We start from the raw sequence: 20,231 nt of genomic DNA, 5'->3' as shown, positions 1-20,231 counted from the left end.
ATTTTGTCTTTAATTTCAGAAATAAAAAAAATGTAGACATAGTTATTTTTGGATAATTTTAATTTATGTTTTTTTTGTTTCAATAATTAAATGGATTTTTGTATTTATTATCTTTATATATTCTTTTCTAAAAAACAATACAAATACGGTCTAAAGATACTTATTAAATATATTTGTTAAGATTACTAGTGATGAAAAGTTTTATTTTTTTTAATATATTCTTGAGTTATGTTTAAGATACTTATTAAAGTTATCCTAGTACAAAATTATATACATATCTTTTAATAAATGTATTTTAAAAACTTAACTTTAATGTTTCTTAATAAAAGTAATATTATATTAAATATCTTAACCGACACCCTTAACAAATTTTATAATTTTTTTACGTGACAAATACTACAAAAATTTACTAAAACTTTTATTCCTTTTACAAAAGTAGTATTTTCCATTTAATACCTTAGTATTTTCTAATACTAGATTTAAGTTTAATTTTATTTTGAAGTCGCATTAAATAATATATTAGTATTTATAGAATCATAAATCACAAATAGTTATTTAAAATTAAAAAAAAATTATCACTCTAATACTTAATTTCAATTTCATTAAAAATTTATATGAATAATTTTATTAAGATAATTATACAAATAATAAAATTTAATTAATTATTTATTAAAATAATATTATTTTTTTAAAATAATAAAATCGATTTTATTTTATTTATTAATTTTAATACAAATTTTAATTTTAAATTAATTAAAAATATAAAAAATAATATTTTAAAAATATTCTATTTAATAATAAAAAATATTAATAATAAACTATCAAAATTTATTATTTTTAATTTTATTTAATATATTTTATAATAAATAAATAATAAATAAAATAAATTTAGATTAATTAGTTTTTTATCTCTCTAATATTACGGTATTAAACTAAACCCGTCACCAAAAAACCCGTCAAACATCGCAGATCGGAGCTCCATTTAAAGGTCTGTCGCTGGCCAATAAATTGCTGCATGTACAATGCATGATTCGAACCATCGACACTTGCTTAAGCGGACAAGACTACTCGACCAACCCAAATTGGTTTTATTAATGTTTATATTTTCAAGATTTTCCCTGTGAGCGCGTCCTATTTAATATTTATTTATTTATTTATTCATAACTCTTACTCTATCTATTTCATTTGTTTATTTATTTTGCCAAAATATATTATTATTTGGCCTGAGAGCTAAGAGTTATGAATCGCGATCGGATCAGTACAAAACGTGCTTCCTCTTTTCAGTCTATCGTTTTTGTTTCGTAAGCAACTGTTTTAGTAATAATCCACTAACACACTCAGTGTTAGAATGAGAATTTACACACAAAACAGAAACGAAAGAGATTGAAGCTTGTCGTTTTGATTCGTTTGGGAGCAACCTACAACCCCATCACAATTTCATTCACTATTTTACTGGGATTCCCTATTTTTTTTCTCCCTTTCTTCTTCTCTTCTTCCTTTTCTTCCTCAACGAGGATTAGGTACTTGTTGCTGGTTCAAAAGCTCTTTTTTTTTTTTTGGGGTTTTTGTGCTTTGGTGCTTGGTTTCAGTGAGTTTGATCTGGGGTTGTTTCCAGCTGCAGCATTGATCTAACTGGGTTTCTTTTACTTTTTTATGTTTTTTCCACTCTGAATTTCAATTGGGATACGTCAAAATCTCATTTTTGGTACCGAAAATGAGGTAGCCCTTTTATAATGGCACTTTCTGCATTTAGTGAAGGTGAATTATTATTTATTATTACTATTGTTATTTTGCTTTTTTGAAAATAAAGAATATATACTCTTTCGGGAAATTACTTTCCATTGTTCCGATTGGCTTCTGGGTTTTAGATTAGGAACCACAATGAAGGTTGCTTTTCCAAAATAGATTTTTTTTTTTTGGAACAAAAATGAGCTTGTGGTTTTATGAGTAATGGTTATGGAACTAGCTGCAAGTGATTTATGTTAGTTACTCACCAACCTATCTGCTTTTACTACCAACTATAAATTTTTTTTTCCAACTTCATTATTCTTTCTAAGTTCAGACTTGTAATTATCACCCAAATTTTAACCTTTTTTTTTTGGGTTCTGATTTTTATTTATATAATATTTTGTTAGTATATATACATTTCAATGTTTGGTCCGTGATGGATCTGGTAGCGGTGAATTAATTAATTAATTAATGGCTAACCTTGTCGCCACTCCAATGCTCTTTTGATTCTCTGAAAATGAAGTTTGTTTTGTTTGCTCACTGAATTTGTTCACTCCAACTTGTTTATAGTTACTTGCTTTGTGCTAACACCATCAACATCAAGCTGACAAGGTACCTATTTTCTTTTCCTTTTCTTTTTATGTTAGGTTTGTATATGCTCAACTGGATGTGGATTCTCCCAATGATTTTGTGTACACAAATCAGAATGATGTTAGAATAGCACCTCTGTGTTGGATTCTGGGGTGTGTTCATAAGGCGTTTGCAGTTAACCATCAATTTCTTGTTCAGAGAGAATGTCCAGGCCTCTGTATAGAGGTGTATCAGGGGTTCGGACACCTGAACACAATCATGATTCTTGGGAGTCTCATAACAAAGATAAAGTAGATAAGGAAGATTTGGATAAAAAGGGTTCCTCAAATCACAGCTCTTTACCTCTGAAGTCTCCCTTAAAGTTGCTATTTTCAGATAATTCTCATTCTAAATTCGGCACCAATGAGAACGGTTACTCATCCGATCCACTCATTGGAACTGCGAGAAGCCGGCATAAATTGGTTCTGCATTTGTTGAAGTGTAGTTTAGTATTTCTAGTTATTCTTGCACTTGCTGGTTCGTTTTTGTGGACGGTGTCGATTTCGACCACATCAAGAGGTCAAATTTACCATGGTTATAGAAGACTCCAAGAGAAACTTGTGTCAGACCTGTTGGATATTGGGGAACTATCTAGTGCTCCCTCAAAGATGAAAGAGTTGGAATTTTGCTCGCCGGAGCTTGAAAACTATGTTCCTTGCTATAATATTAGTGATAATATGGGTTTGGGTAATTCTGATGGTGATCAGCTTGATCGGCAATGCGGCCCGGAGCTCAGGCAAAATTGTTTGATTCTCTCACCAACAAATTACAAAATTCCTCTTCGGTGGCCTACCGGAAGGGATGTTATATGGGTTGCTAATGTTAAGATCACTGCACAGGAGGTTCTTTCTTCTGGAAGCTTGACCAAGAGGTAAGCGAAATACATCTCTCCTTGAAGCTGTTATACTTTCAGCTATCATTTGATGTTAAAAATTATGTATTTTCTTTGGTTACAGGATGATGATGCTCGATGAAGAGCAAATTTCCTTTCGTTCAGCATCTCTTATGTTTGATGGTGTTGAAGATTACTCACATCAAATTGCAGAGATGATTGGACTCAGAAATGAATCTAACTTCATTCAAGCTGGGGTAAATAATTATTTTTTATCTATTGAAAATGGCGTAATTGAGTATGCCTATCCTTATATTTTGCAGTGGCTGTCATCTATTGTTTCACTTAGTTGGTACATGTTAAATATTGAAAATATAACTATGGTAGGTTGTTAAGTGTCTTGGGGGTATGTTCTCGAAAAAATCATCTGCATGCCTGATAACTATATATACGATACTATGGGCTGTTCTAAGCATATACCTTATTCTAGAATAGATTTTTCTTAAGTGCCATTGAATCACACTCGATTATTGAACATATTGTAGGATTGTACTTTGCATTTGGGCAAATTTGTGATCGAATTTTCTGATTGATTATGGTTGTAGTAAATAAAAACTAGCTCTCAATGTTTGACAAATATATCCCTTTCCTGAATAACATTCTGTAATTTACAGGTTAGAACCATTCTGGACATTGGCTGTGGCTATGGTAGTTTTGGAGCACACCTCTTTCAAAGTCAGCTCTTAACAATGTGCGTGGCTGACTATGAGCCTTCAGGCAGTCAAGTTCAACTCACACTTGAGAGAGGCCTGCCTGCTATGATTGCTTCTATCACTTCAAAACAATTGCCATTTCCATCTCTTTCGTTTGATATGTTGCATTGTGCTAGATGTGGAATTGATTGGGACCAAAAAGGTATTTTTTGAAAACCAACATTATGCTATGTTTTGTAAATTATGTTTCAAGCATTTGTTTGAATGAAGCTTTTATTTTCCGGATTTGTAAGCCCTTCTAAATTAAGATGTTAGATTACAGATATCATTGGCAGTAGAGTAAAAATGACAAAACAAGAAATAAAACCCATTATTGCAATAACTATCATCCTGTCTCTTAAAACTTTGGCTTTGTATTTTCATATGCTCTCAGGCATTGAACTTTTAAGTTGGTGTAACTTTTCTTTTGAAATGCAAAATTAAGAAACACTATATGCTTTAAGGAAGAAAGACTATACACAGGGAGTTACCTAAAGTTAAATATATTAATCTTTTTCCATCTTTGACCACCCTAGTTCAATCAGCTTATTAAGTATGTTGCTGCCGATGTGAAACTAAACATAGTTTAAGCATCTGGTCATATGTAGAGACATCTTATTATGTTTATTTCCATAATCGGTGATTATCCAACAAAATGAAGTTATCTTTTCATATTCTTCCTCCCCCATAATTGTGGATTTCATTCATCAAGCCTCCTTTATTTGCTTTTACTATCCCCCTTTTTTAACGTGTAGAATCTGGATTCTTTTACTTTTTCTGAGCTTCAAACTGTAGTTTGAGTTTTTCTAGTTCACTAATTTTGTGGCACTTTAAGGTCAATGAATTATTGGATTCTGATGGGTCTTATGAATGTTCATATTGCATTTAGATGGCCTTCTCTTGATTGAAGCTGATAGACTGCTAAAACTGGATGGTTACTTTGTCTGGACATCACCGCTTGTAAACGCCCGAAACAAAGATAATCAAGAAAGGTGGAAGGTTATACATGATTTTACCGAAAATCTTTGCTGGGAAATGCTTTCACAGCAAGATGAAACTGTTGTATGGAAGAAAACCAGTAAAAGAAATTGCTACAGCTCAAGGTAATGCTGCTGTGGCATGCATATATGAATAAGTATTTTACTTTTTTAATTTACTTCATAAAGATTAACAAGTATTCCTGATTCCTAGCATTCCCAATTTGTTCATATTTTCAGAAAGAATGGTTCTCCCCCTCCTTTATGTGGTAGAGGTTATGATGTGGAATCTCCATATTATCGGGAACTGAAAAACTGCATAGCAGGAACACACAGCAGCCGACGGATTTCTATTGATAAGAGGGCAACCTGGCCTTCTCGGGATAACTTGAACAAAGAAGAGCTTGCAATCCATGGTTAATGTTACATTCCTGAACATTTGTGTATAGTGGCATAGCACTCTTAATTATCACAATGTACTGAATGAAATTTCTCACTAGGTTATCTTACTATTGCCCCTATTCACTTGTGTTCAGGTTTGCAATCCGATGAAATTATGGAGGACAATGAAAGCTGGAGAACAACAGTCCAGAACTATTGGTCTCTTTTGTCTCCATTAATATTTTCTGATCATCCTAAGAGGCCTGGGGAAGAGGACCCTCCACCACCTTACAACATGCTAAGAAACATTCTAGACATGAATGCCCATTTTGGTGGTTTTAATTCTGCATTGCTGCGTGCTGGGAAATCTGTGTGGGTCATGAATGTCATACCAATATCTGGGCCAAACTATCTCCCGTTGATTCACGATAGGGGTTATGTTGGTGTCTTGCATGATTGGTATTTTTCTCTGCTTTTTCCTTCTGTTTTTTAATGTCAATGTATTTTCTGATTTTTCTGTGAAAAAAGCATTGATGCTTTGATATACATGCCTATTCAATTTCCCCTTTTTCTTTTTGTGGTCACCATAACATTCACACTAAGGTTAAAGTATTCTTAAAGACTTGCATAATTGAGATCGACGATATTGGTTAAAAAAATATATGTTAATAAAGGTGTAAGAGCTTAATAGTTAATGATGCTGTGCAAGTCGAGAATTCTTGGGGGATATAGGCATAAGCATATAGAAGTTGTTATATTTAGAAATTCTACTTAATTATTATTGGTGGTAGGCTGGGTGCAAGGATATATTAAATTATCAACTACTATTATGATTTTGTGAATAAGTGTTACTATTTTCTTATATGTATGATCTTTTGTTGCTCCTAGGTGTGAGGCTTTTCCAACGTACCCTAGAACCTACGATTTGGTGCATGCAGACGGACTTCTATCCCTCGAGACTTCTCAGCAGCGCAGATGCACTATGCTTGATATGTTTATAGAAATTGACAGGATACTTCGCCCTGAGGTATGTAAGCTTAACTCTATGGTCTTAACTCCTTATTAATGGTCCTTTTCCTTCACGTCATTTAGTTATTTATTTATTTTCTATTAAAATTATTTGGTGTTGAGGTATAAATATATAGAACAAGGAGTCATGACTACCATAAAATGAGAGGAATCCACCAATGTCATCCCTAATAAAAGTAGTACAGGGGACAAAGTAGTTCCAAGGGATTTGAAAATGACAAATTCATTTCTTACTAGACAACTTTGTCTATCACCATTCCTTTACCTGTATTTTTTTGTATAGAAAGACTTATTTGTTACCCTTTTTGAATGGTGAAGGACAAATTTCTTGTTTTAAAAAACTTGAGCAAGCCTTTTGATATGGCATTGACAATGGTCCATGCATGCAGGGATGGGTTATAATTCGCGACACAATTCCTTTAGTAGAGTCGGCGAGAGCTCTAATAGCGCGGTTGAAGTGGGATGCACGAGTTGTAGAAATCGAAAGCGACAGCCATCAAAGACTCCTAATCTGCCAGAAACCGTTCTTTAAGAGACAAGCAAATTGATTCATTGAAGAGATGGAAAAACCAGACCCATAATATTCATATAAATTCATTTTCATAATGTTCATTTATATTCATAATGCTCCGCCATACATACAGAAGTGGGGATTGAAAAATTTTGGACAGAAAGAAGCCGGAAAAGACGGTAGAAGACGGAAAATACAGTGGATTCTTGTCAGTGATACTGATACAACCACAACTCCTGTGTAGCCGCAAGGTGTATGCATAGGGCCATGTAATTACCAAAAAGAGGAGCAAGAGCAGATGAGGCAGTATACTTGGTAGATTTTAATTTTTCATTCCATGTCTTATCACAGTTACATAGACACATGAATGTTGTTCATTAAGATTGGGAAAGTTAATTCATAGAATAAGTTTATTGTGTCTGCTTTGGTGTATAAAAGTGCTCAGTGGTTAATTCTCTGTTATTACTATTATAGAATTATTATTTTCCTACTCTCATTTTATAGGTTCTTTCTTCTTCTTCTTGTTGTAATGATAAAATCATATTCTCCATTAGTCCAAGATTTACCTCAACTCCTGGTTGGTTTGTCAGCAATGGTAGATTGGATTAAACAGAAACAAGTTACATGTGAATGAAGAGAGGCACATCAGTGATATTTGACAGGAAAGTAAATTAAAGAAATTAATCCTTAAAAGAGTTGGTCTAAAATGAAAATCTGCAAACAGATTACAGGTATATTTTTTTTTTTTTTTGTCCACGGTATCTCCCAACCCGACAGGTCAAGGACTAATCCACCGCGGATCTAAGCTCCATTTAAGGATCTGCCGCTGGCTAATGGGTTGTTGCATGCACAAGGTGGGATTCGAACCCCCGATACTTGCTTAAGCGGATGAGTGAGCTGATCACTCGACCAACCCAAGTTGGTTTGGATTATATTAGTCTAGTCAGAATCATAGGTCAGTTATCAAGGAAATTGCATGTGATTTTCATAGATTTGATATAGATGGTATGTTTATAACCAGATCAATTGGTAAAGCTTGTTCAAGCATATACTAATTCGGTTTTCTTACATAATTAGTCTTTTGTGATTTTAGTCTTTTTTTTTTTATCTTCTTTCAGTTGCTGGAAAACTTGTATATATGAGTCTGGCAACATTTCATTGTGTTCATGATTTATAGACTAATGTAAAAGGTAGATTCAACCCATTTTTTAAAATTAGTCAAGTTTTTCATTTTTTAAATTTCATCAAGTATTTAAAAGATTTTCTTAAGAGAGATGTCATTATTTATAACTCGAACAATGTAGAAAGACTTCATATTTCTAGTCACACTTTTATTCCCCCGGTACATAGTTAATGGAGCTAATCAGCTAATTCTAAAACTTTGAAACTTAAGTGTTATAAACTTATAATGAATTAAAATCATAGTGTCTTAACAACCAATTCCGACCTTAGCTCAGTTGGTAGAGCGGAGGACTGTAGTGGGATTAAAACCTCAGCTATCCTTAGGTCGCTGGTTCGAATCCGGCAGGTCGGATATTTTTTTCCTCCTTTTTTTCCAATTCGAAATTCCACTTTTACCCTTGCACTACTACCCTCATAAATCATAACCGCAAATTTTAAAAAACCGGTCATTCTGTTGTAAATTAAAAGAGATATATAAAATAAAGATGTATAAATAGAAGACTCTAGTATTAAAATAATTAGCTCAATAATAATTTATATCTATACCAATATATAATGGGGATATAGGAGTTTGGTATCCAATTCTTTCTTCCCATTTTACCCTCTTTCTTCTTTTTTTTTTTCAAGAAAATGTTTTACCCACTTCACTTTTAATATAAAAAAAACTGTTACTACGTATTTAATTTTTTTATTTTTTTTTTAAATTATTTTTACCTATGACAAAATTTAAAACTAATTCATTTTATTTCAAATAATAACATAATTTGTTGATATCTATACCAATATATAATGAGGATATAGGAGTTTGGTATCCAATTCTTTCTTCCCATTTTACCCTCTTTCTTCTTTTTTTTTCAAGAAAATGTTTTACCCACTTCACTTTTAATATAAAAAAAACTGTTACTACGTATTTAATTTTTTTATTTTTTTTAAATTATTTTTACCTATGACAAAATTTAAAACTAATTCATTTTATTTCAAATAATAACATAATTTGTTGATATTCTATAACAAAATTAATTAAATTACAATACACGGTTTAAATACTTCTGATGTCTATTGTTTATCTTAAAAAAAATTACATATAAACGTGTACTCTTAATTAAATCTATACCAATTTATTAAATTATAATACACAGTTTATATATTTTTCTGATGTCTATTGTTTATATTTAAAAAAAAATTACATATAGAAGAGTACTCCTTAATCAAATTTATACCAATATATAATGGATTATACCAATATATAATGGGATAGAAAAATTTAGTATCCAATTTTTTCTCTCTATTTTACCCCTATTTTTTTAAGTTTGTTAAACACTGAATTCAATATAACAAACTGTTACTACGTCCTCTATTTTTTTTATCAAAAAAATAATTTATCAAACTAATTCACTTTCAACCCCACCACATGTTTTAAAACTGATTTACTTCCAATAAAAAACTGCTACCACTACGTACTCAATTTAAAAACTGACCCACTTTCAATAAAAAACTGATCCACCTTCAGTCGTACTTAATTCCCAACAAAATTAAATTACTCTTTCACTTTCAATTTTGGTCTCGCAAAGGTTTTTCTTCTCTGCATCTTGCTATCACGAAATCAACAATCACGTCAACGTCGACCACTTGGACAGAATCTGCTAGGCGAAGAAGACAGAAAATGACCGAAGAACAAAGATAGCAACACCTGACTAGAAGACGTGCAACTTATTCGGAGATGATTCGACAAGAAAACAAGTTGTCATATTAATTGATACAACTTCAATTCCAACTCCAATGCCAAACACAAGTGGAGGTACCACAAACATAAGAGTAGCCCGATTGACTACAATTAAAACAGGCAAATAAAAATCTATAACAATATATAATGTCGATACGGATTAACCTCTTTTTTAATTCTTTATTCCAATAATTTATTCGTTTATTAATTTTATCCGTTTTCAATTTTTCTTATTTCTCTTTCCAATTCTAAATGTGCTTCTCTGCATGTAACAATTATTTGGATAAGTTTTTGTGATTTTCTGAACTAGATAGTGACTATGCTAAATGTTGATTTTAGACGCCATGTATGAAAGGAGAAAAAAAATAATTAGGAGTGATAAATAATTTTTTTATTGATCTTATCATTTTATTTTGGGTATATTCTTTATGTGAGTACTTTATACCAATAGTTAATCTCATTATTCAATTTTTAGTGCTTCTCGTCTCACCATTAGGTGCACTTTTTCTGTATTATTACTGTTGCCATCATTCTCCTTCCTTCAATATCGTGATTGTATCGCCTCCATCTTTTCCTCGCTTTCATTCACTACAATTGCAAATTTTATACCGTTTTACTATAGTTATTAATTTCACGCATAACTTTCACCTTCATTTTCCTTTCTCTTCAGTTTACTTACCAAACTGTATTAATTCTTATATATTTTTAATCTATCTTTCACATCTAAAGTTTTCTTTCATCAATTTAATTTTTAAAAAATTATTTTTTTATATGATATTTGTTTTTTAATTTTTTTTATATGCATATACCTATCAAAATGAACCGAAGAACTCTTATAAATTATTTTGTTAATTTTTTTTTTATTTTTTTAAACGATTTTGTACAAGATAAAATTATTTTTTAAATTTTTTAAAGTATTAATTATGTAGAATATTTTTTTAAATTTTAAGTGCATCAATATTTACCTTTTAGTTAAATCTCATTTTTTTAAACTGTTTTGTATTTAATGATGTTATTTTTTTAATTTTCTAAATTATTGATTATATAAAGTATTGTAATTAAAATTTGAGTATATAAATATTTATTTTTAAATTAAATTAAATCAATTATACAACAAAAAATTTACTAATTTTTTATTCCACAATATTATTTGTTTGGCATATAGTCCTGATTATTTGATGAGTTTAATTTTGATGGTGATTAGATGTACGTGTAAAACTATTTTATACTAATAGAACATCAAAATTAAATTCTTATTTGATTGACATAAAAAGACGCAAAAAAAATTGTAACTACCAATGATTTGTTAAAATATTGATATGTTTATTTCCTAAACTATTAACGATGTAGAGTTCTGACATTTAAGTATATGCAAATTTGTTTATAATTCAATTAAAATAAATAATTTATATTTCAAAAAAATTAATTAATTAAATATTATTTGTTTGGTATATAGTATTGATTATTTGATTGGCATATAAAAGATGGAAAAGAAAATGTATGTATCAATAATAAAGTGAAAAAACTCTCAAGGATATTTTGCTAATTATTTTTTAAATTTTTAATCAGTTCTATGTCGGTTAATATTTTTTTTTATTAAATATTAGATTGACATATAACATTAAAGATATGGTAGGATAATAATATCTATGAGTTAGTTTTTTTAAATAATCTGATAACACAATAAATATCTAAATTTTCTGTTAAAAACCGTTTCAACCTTTACAATATTATACAGGCTAATTTAGATAGCCAAAATAAACTAAAATAAATAACAACAAGAAGATATAGAATTTCACTTTTTGTTATATAATACAAAAATAATATAATAATACAATAAACTGTAATAAAAATAAAGTAAAATAAGTAAAAATAAGAAGATATAGAATTTTATTTTTTGTTCTGTAGTACAAAGATAATATAATAATCTAATAAATTGTAATATTCTGGTACAAAAGAACATAAAATTTAATCAAAAATACTATTTGTACACCAAAATCAGTCACCAATGTATTTGTATATAATAAATACATGTATAGTTTAATTTATTTTCAATGTGTATTTGTATTCTAGCATGTATTTTATACGGGTGGCGGACTTTGGTGTACACATAGCATAACTCAAATTTAATATTATTCTTTTCAGTAGCTTTTTATTTTTTTATTTTAATTTTATTAAAAATACTAATATAATTTACTTTTAACTTTTAACTTTTAACTTTTAAGATAAATGTAAGGATGTGACATTTTATGTATTAGATAATGTAAAAAATTTATTATAGAAGAAGTTAAGAATATAAGAGAGAGAAAGAAAGAATTTTTTAACCTATTAAATATGAGTTATATCAAGTGATGATTAAGAATAAAACAAACATACAACTTATATAATAGTAGTCAAATGTAAGAAGTAATGACAGTCTTTTATTCTAAGGGTCTATATTAAATTGCAACTTAATTTTATAATTATTAGTTAAAAACTTACAATAATATACTATTTTTGTTATATTAGTTAAAATAATGTATTTAATATTATTTTTAAGGATTACTGACATCAAATTTTGATAATTTGAGCAAAAATTTTGAATGTTTTATTTCGTACATTTTTTTAATAGAATAATAAGACAACTTAAAATTCACATCAAGAAAAAATTACTGTTTTCATACATTTAGATATTCAGAAGACACAAAAACCAATTCTTTAACAACACTTCAACGACTCATAAAAGTTAACATAATAAATGATTATAGATCAAAGTGATAGACAAGATTGAAAGTTGCGATAATAGTACTTTGTGATAATTAATTACGATTGGGTAAAGAGAAGGTGTGAGGAGAAGAAGAAAATGAGAAAAGAGAATAAGGCAATAATAGTGTACGATAGAAATAATAGTAAGAGAAAATAATAGTGTGTGATACAATAAGAAGATATAATAAAAGTATACATTAATAATTTAAAAAAAATTTAAATTAAAGATAATTTAATAAATTGAATATAAAATTTAAAAAATAAAATATTTTTTATCTATTAAAATTATGAATATAAAATTAAAAAATAAAATAACTTATAAAATTTTTATATTTATTTTTAAATAAATTTTTTATTTTTAAATTATTTTATCAAATCTATAATTAATTGAATTTGTCCCTACTATATTAAGGAATCAATTTAATTGAATAATCTTGAAGCGTTTATATAGTTATTTTTATAATCAATAAATCTGACAGTTTTTCAAGACTCAAAAAATTATTAATAAGGATATATATGATGAATTACGAAGATTGTTTTCAGGTACACAATTTTTATATTCTCCTATTTTATTTATTAATTATTCTTATAGTTTGATATTTAAAAATAAAAAAATAAACATTCTCATTTCTTCATTTTTTTTTTCATTACTTATAAGAAAATGAAGACCTCTTCAGATTCATATTTTGGCCTACCACTTAAAAAATATGAAGACAAATATAAATATCTGTGACATTTAAATAAAAATTAACTTTTGTAAATAATTAATATGTATTTTGATTTATATATAATTTTTTTGAATCAGGATAATATTATTATAATTATTTTTTGAACTATATATATATATATATATACTTCTTTACTGTATATTTTTATAATTTAACATTTTAAAATTTTTTTATAATAGTTTTAATTTTAACAAAATATTATATAAATAAAGTCATGCCAATATTAAAATAATAAAAAATATTTATTTAATAAATTTAAAAAATAAATAATATATTAGCAAAAAATAAATTTAATTTTTTTAAAAAATAATAGAAAAGCGGCTGAACAGGCACGATAGTGCCTGTTGAGCCGCTAGTATATAAATTAATATTATATGTTGTATTGTGTATATATATACAAAGATAGAAAGAAGTATTAAAAATAAAGAAAGAGAGAATTGCATTTGTTTATTGTTACAATCTCAATATAATAAAGATGATTAATATTGCTATTAATATTATATGTAAAGAGTAATAGAAAATAGAATTTAAAATACTTATAAGATAAAAGAAGAGAAAGAACTGTAGTAGAAATATAAAGAGAAGAGTATTTGATTGTAACATAAAGAGAGAGTATTTGATTTTATTATTGTTGTGTATATTCTCTTGCCTCATATCATGCTTTTATAGGCAAAGAGAAGTTTACTTTTCAAACTACATTTATTTCTTTCATCCTAAGAACTTGTTCTCTTCAACGTAGAAAATGGGTTGCCCATTAAATGGACATCCATTCTTATCCTTTCCTAGTCACAACACTCCCCCTTGGATGTCCATTTAGGATTATGCCTCGTTAAAACCTTATTAAAGAAAAACCCAATGGGAAAAAAACTTTAGTGAAGGAAAAAGAGTACAAAATCCTTTGTGATGAGAACTGCCTCATTAAAAACCTTGTCAAGAAAAACCCAATGGGAAAAAAACTTGACCAAGGGAAAAAGAGTACAGTCTCCCCCTCTTGCTGACATCATTTAATGTCTCGAAATCGGCGCATCCCAATCTTATGTACCAATCTTTCAAAGGAGGATTTTGGGAGTGACTTTGTAAATAAATCTGCCAGATTGTCACTTGAACGGATCTGTTGGACATCAATTGTCCCTTGATTTTGAAGGTCATGAGTGAAGAAGAATTTGGGAGAAATATGCTTTGTTCTATCACCTTTGATGTATCCACCCTTAAGTTGAGCAATGCATGCTGTATTATCTTCAAACAGGACAGTTGGAGCTATCTTATGATCAATCAGTCCACATGATGACAGAATATATTGAATCAGACTCCTCAGCCAAAAATACTCGCGACTAGCTTCATGAATCGCCAGTATTTCGGCATGATTAGAGGATGTTGCAGCAATCGTCTGTTTCGTAGACCTCCATGATATAGCTGTTCCACCATATGTGAATAAGTATCCTGTTTGAGATCTCCCTTTATGTGGATCAGACAAGTATCCGGCATCTGCATAGCCAACTAGTTGTGACTTGGATCCATAGGGATAAAACAATCCCATATCAACCGTCCCATGAAGATATCGAAAGATTTGTTTGATTCCACTCCAATGTCTTCTGGTTGGAGAGGAACTATACCTTGCTAGTAAATTCACCGCGAATAATATGTCAGGTCGCGTATTATTAGCAAGATACATTAGTGCTCCAATGGCACTAAGATATGGTACTTCAGGACCAAGGATATCTTCATTCTCTTCTTTAGGACGGAATTGATCCTTTTCCACATCCAAAGATCTTACGATCATTGGGGTACTTAATGGATGTGACTTATCCATATAAAATCTCTTCAAGATCTTTTCTGTGTATGTTGTTTGATGAATAAAGATTCCACTTTTTATATGCTCGATCTGCAGGCCGAGACAAAATTTAGTTCTTCCAAGATCTTTCATCTCAAACTCTTCCTTTAGAGTTTTTATAATTGTTGGAATCTCTTCAGGAGTCCCAATGATATTTAAATCATCAACGTACACAGCAATTATAATGAACCCAGATGTAGTTTTCTTTATGAAAACACATGGGCAGATATCATCATTCTTGAATCCGTTTTTGGCCAAATACTCAGTAAGACGATTATACCACATTCGTCCGGATTGCTTTAGACCATATAAAGATCTTTGCAATTTGACTGAGTATAACCCTTGCGAATATTCATTGGATGGTTTAGATATTTTTAGTCCTTCAGGGACTTTCATATAGATATCCCGATCTAATGAGCCGTACAAATAGGCTGTTACCACATCCATTAAATGCATATGCAGTTTATGATATGCAGATAAACTGACCAAATAACGCAATGTTATCGCATCCACTACAGGGGAATACGTTTCTTCATAATCTATACCAGGCCTTTGTGAAAAACCTTGTGCCACAAGTCGGGCTTTATAGCGCACAACTTCATTTTTCTCATTTCGTTTTCTCACAAATATCCACTTATATCCAACAGGTTTTACATCTTCAGGTGTACGGACTACAGGTCCAAAGACTTCACGTTTTGCAAGTGAGTCTAATTCAGCCTTCATGGCTGCTTCCCATTTTGGCCAATCATTTCTTTGTCGACATTCTTCAACTGATCTTGGCTCAAGATCCTTACTTTCATGCATGATATCTAATGCCACATTATATGCAAATATTTCATTGACAATTGTCTTATTTCGGTCCCATTTCTCTCCTGTAAAGGCATAATTTATCGAGATCTCGTCATTTTCACAATTTTCAGGTACCTGAACGTCTTCTGGCGTTATATCAGAATTTTGGACAACTGCCGGTGTCTTTACTATGTCTTTTTCAACAGGAATCGTATTTACCTCTTTTCTCTTTCGAGGATTTTTGTCTTTGGAACCGACAGGCCTGCCACGCTTTTGGCGTGTATTTGCTTCAGTGGCTATTTGTCCTACTGGGACATCAATTCGAATTGGGACATTTTCCGCCCTGCCACGCTTCTGGCGTGAATTCGCTTCAGTAGCTACTTGTCCTACTGGGACATCAATTCGAATTGGGGCATTTTCCGCTGGTATATAAGATTTGGTTATCCTCTTTGTATCGGAAAATGCATCAGGCAATTCATTTGCTATTCTTTGCAAATGTATAATCTTTTGAACTTCTAGTTCACATTGCGCTGATCGAGGATCTAAATGCATCAACGATGATGCATTCCAATTAAGTTCCTTTTCAGGAAGCTTATTCTCTCCCCCTAATGTTGGAAATTTTGATTCATCAAAATGACAATCCGCAAACCGGGCTTTAAACACATCACCAGTTTGTATCTCAAGATACCTCACTATAGAGGGAGAATCATATCCAACATATATCCCCAATTTTCTTTGGGGTCCCATTTTGGTGCGATTAGGTGGTGCAATGGGAACATATATTGCACAGCCAAATATTCTTAAATGGGAAATATTTGGCTGCTGGCCAAAAGCTAATTGTATAGGAGAGAATTGATGATAACTCGTTGGCCTCAAACGAATAAGTGCTGCGGCATGTAAAATAGCATGCCCCCAAACCGAGGTTGGGAGATTTGTTCTCATAAGCAAGGGTCTAGCAATTAATTGGAGGCGCTTAATAAGTGATTCTGCTAACCCATTTTGTGTGTGAACATAAGCTACTGGATGTTCAACACTTATTCCATTAGCCATACAATAAGCATCAAAAGCTTGGGAAGTAAATTCACCAGCATTATCAAGACGAATTGCTTTAATTGGATTTTCTGGAAATTGTGCTTTTAATCGAATAATTTGAGCCAGTAATCTCGCAAACGCCAGGTTGCGAGAAGATAATAAGCACACATGTGACCATCTCGAAGATGCGTCTATCAGGACCATAAAATATCTAAAAGATCCACATGGTGGATGAATAGGTCCACATATATCACCTTGAATCCTTTCTAGGAATTCAGGGGACTCAAATCCAATCTTTACTGGTGATGGCCTTAAAATTAACTTCCCTTGAGAACATGCAGCACAACAAAATTCACTAGTTTTAAGAATCTTCTGGTTCTTTAGTGAATGTCCATGAGAGTTTTCAATGATTCTCCTCATCATGGTTGTTCCCGGATGACCCAATCGGTCGTGCCAAGTTATGAACTCATTTGAGCTAGTAAACTTCTGGTTTACAATGGCATGTGATTCAATTGCACTAATTTTGGTATAATACAACCCAGATGAAAGTGAGGGTAATTTTTCTAATATAACTTTCTTATTTGAATCATGAGTTGTTATACATAAATACTCATGATTTCCCTCATTCATCGTCTCAACATGATATCCATTTCGGCGAATATCTTTGAAACTCAACAAGTTTCTCAGAGACTTGGTAGATAATAGTGCATTATTTATTATAAATTTTGTTCCTCCAGGAAACAAAATTATAGCTCTTCCGGAGCCTTCTATCACATTGCCTGAGCCAATAATAGTGTTAACATATTCCTCTTTTGGCACAAGATGGGTAAAATATATATCACTTTTGAGAATAGTGTGCGAGCTTGCACTATCCGCAAGGCATACATCTTCATTACATATCCTTGCCATTCTCTTCAAAAACAAATAATAATAAAATGAGTAGTATGCACAGTTAAATTGAATACTTGATCAGAATTATTTTCTAAGAAACACTGTACATAAAATAATGTCATATACCAAAATTTTATTTTAAAATTTGACACATTTAATAATTTCAAAATTTATTAATATTTCATTATTTATGTACATCACATTTGAAACTTAAATACATAGAAAATAAAACTTAACAATAAGTTTTTTACATTATTTATTTACATATATACTTCACAATCCCACATGTTAAACTATTCCATCATTGATCAAATGACCAATATTTCCTTCAGGGTCCTCAAAGAAATCAGATACATCATAATGAGTGGTGGAGTTCTCAGCATCATTTGAAACAAAATTTGTTTCCTTTCCTTTGTCGTTCTTTTTCAAAGATACCTGGTAAAGATCGACTAGGTGCCTTGGGGTACGACAGGTACGTGACCAATGGCCCTTTCCACCACAACGGAAACACGTCTCCTCGGTTGATTTATTCTGCCCGATATTCCTTTCTTTGTCCCACTTCTGGTGAGATCCTCTCTTTTGAACATAATTCTTTTTCCTTCCATAATTTTTCTTATTATTAAAACCTTGCCATTTACCTCTTCTGGGGTAATTTGCCACATTTACTTCAGGAAATGGGGCAGCGCCAGCTGGACGCGCTTCATGATTTTTCAATAACAACTCATTGTTGCGTTCAGCAACAAGAAGGCAAGAAATTAACTCAGAATATTTTTTAAACCCTTTCTCTCGATACTGCTGCTGCAGGAGCACATTCGAGGCATGGAAGGTTGAGAAAGTTTTCTCCAACATATCATGATCAGTTATTTTTTCCCCACACAATTTCATTCGTGAGGTGATCCGAAACATTGCAGAATTATATTCATTTATAGATTTAAAATCTTGTAAACGCAAATGCGTCCATTCATATCGGGCCTGAGGAAGTATCACCATTTTCTGATGATTATACCTTTCTTCAAGGTCTTTCCAAAGATCTGCAGGATCTTTTAATGTAAGATATTCATTTTTCAACCCTTCGTCAAGATGACGACGGAGAAAAATCATGGCTTTAGCTTTATCCTTCTGGGATGCATTATTTTCAGCCTTAATGGTATCTCCAAGATCCATTGAATCAAGATGGATTTCAGCATCTAATATCCATGATAAATAATTGTTTCCAGATATATCAAGAGCATTGAATTCAAGATGAGAGAGCTTCGACATAATGAAAATTTGTTACCTGAGTCTTCCTAAAAATTTGATCAGAGTCTCGTGCTGATAACGTGTTGTAAAATAAAAGAGATATATAAAATAAAGATGTATAAATAGAAGACTCTAGTATTAAAATAATTAGCTCAATAATAATTTATATATATATAATAATATTATATGTTGTATTGTGTATATATATACAAAGATAGAAAGAAGTATTAAAAATAAAGAAAGAGAGAATCGCATTTGTTTATTGTTACAATCTCAATATAATAAAGATGATTAATATTGCTATTAATATTATATGTAAAGAGTAATAGAAAATAGAATTTAAAATACTTATAAAATAAAAGAAGAGAAAGAACTGTAGTAGAAATATAAAGAGAAGAGTATTTGATTGTAACATAAAGAGAGAGTATTTGATTTTATTATTGTTGTGTATATTCTCTTGCCTCAGATCATGCTTTTATAGGCAAAGAGAAGTTTACTTTTCAAACTACATTTATTTCTTTCATCCTAAGAACTTGTTCTCTTCAACGTAGAAAATGGGTTGCCCATTAAATGGACATCCATTCTTATCCTTTCCTAGTCACAACACATTCAACTATTTTAATTATTAGTTTATTGATTCAATCAATTTAATTATGGCTTTAATTAACAAAATTATTTTAAAATAAAATAATAAATAAATATACTAAAATATAATTATAATCTAATATAAACTTTAAAATATCATTTAAAATTTAAAATACTCTATCAAACTATATCAATTAAAGCCTTATAATTTTATCAAAATATAAACTAGAAGTCAAATAATTAAAAAAATCTAAATATAAAATACCAACATAAAAATTTATCATCAATTATTAAAATCGACAAAAATTTGCTGCAAATTAATAATTTACAAAATTGTATATTTTATATCCTTTTACTATATATATATATATATATATTATAATTTAAAGTGGATTTATTATATTAGTATTTTAAAAAAGAATCTAATGTATAATAAAAATAAAAAAAACAAATAAATATTAACAAAGGAAAAGAAGTCTCAACTTCAGTAGCAACACAAATATTAACAGAGGAAAAAGAAAAAAAAAACTCATGAATAAAGAAAAAGCATAGTCGTAAGAATCAGACCGAATCGATTAGTTCGACTAAAAAACTGATAAATCGGATCTTTAGTTGGTCCGATTGATCAATATGATTGAATAAGAAA

General features: G+C 30.2%; 1 protein-coding gene and 1 non-coding gene across 3 annotated transcripts; both read left to right on the top strand.

Annotated features, from left to right (window-relative positions):
* Positions 1 to 1,128: 1,128 nt before the first annotated feature.
* On the top strand, positions 1,129 to 7,411 carry LOC112762841 (probable pectin methyltransferase QUA2). 2 transcript variants are annotated; one of them, XM_025808669.3, is made up of 9 exons: positions 1,129 to 1,758; positions 2,376 to 3,229; positions 3,315 to 3,447; positions 3,865 to 4,105; positions 4,832 to 5,045; positions 5,160 to 5,335; positions 5,456 to 5,759; positions 6,189 to 6,327; positions 6,719 to 7,411. In XM_025808669.3, exons 2-9 carry the CDS (start codon positions 2,523 to 2,525, stop codon positions 6,875 to 6,877), a joined length of 2,073 nt encoding a protein of 690 aa, XP_025664454.1. In that variant the 5' UTR covers positions 1,129 to 1,758; positions 2,376 to 2,522; the 3' UTR covers positions 6,878 to 7,411. The 2 variants fall into 2 exon arrangements, with proteins under 2 accessions (XP_025664454.1, XP_025664453.1); XM_025808668.3 differs by having other exon boundaries at positions 1,175 to 1,520.
* Positions 7,412 to 8,282: 871 nt separating this feature from the next.
* TRNAY-GUA (transfer RNA tyrosine (anticodon GUA)) lies at positions 8,283 to 8,374 on the top strand. Its single transcript is given in 2 exon segments — positions 8,283 to 8,319; positions 8,339 to 8,374. It is a non-coding gene; the product is annotated as a tRNA-Tyr (tRNA).
* The last annotated feature ends 11,857 nt before the right edge of the window (positions 8,375 to 20,231 follow it).

The sequence above is a fragment of the Arachis hypogaea genome, chromosome 17 (assembly GCF_003086295.3).
Source record: "Arachis hypogaea cultivar Tifrunner chromosome 17, arahy.Tifrunner.gnm2.J5K5, whole genome shotgun sequence".
In the NCBI taxonomy this organism is placed as follows: domain Eukaryota; kingdom Viridiplantae; phylum Streptophyta; class Magnoliopsida; order Fabales; family Fabaceae; genus Arachis; species Arachis hypogaea.
This window is presented reverse-complemented; position numbering and strand designations above follow the sequence as displayed.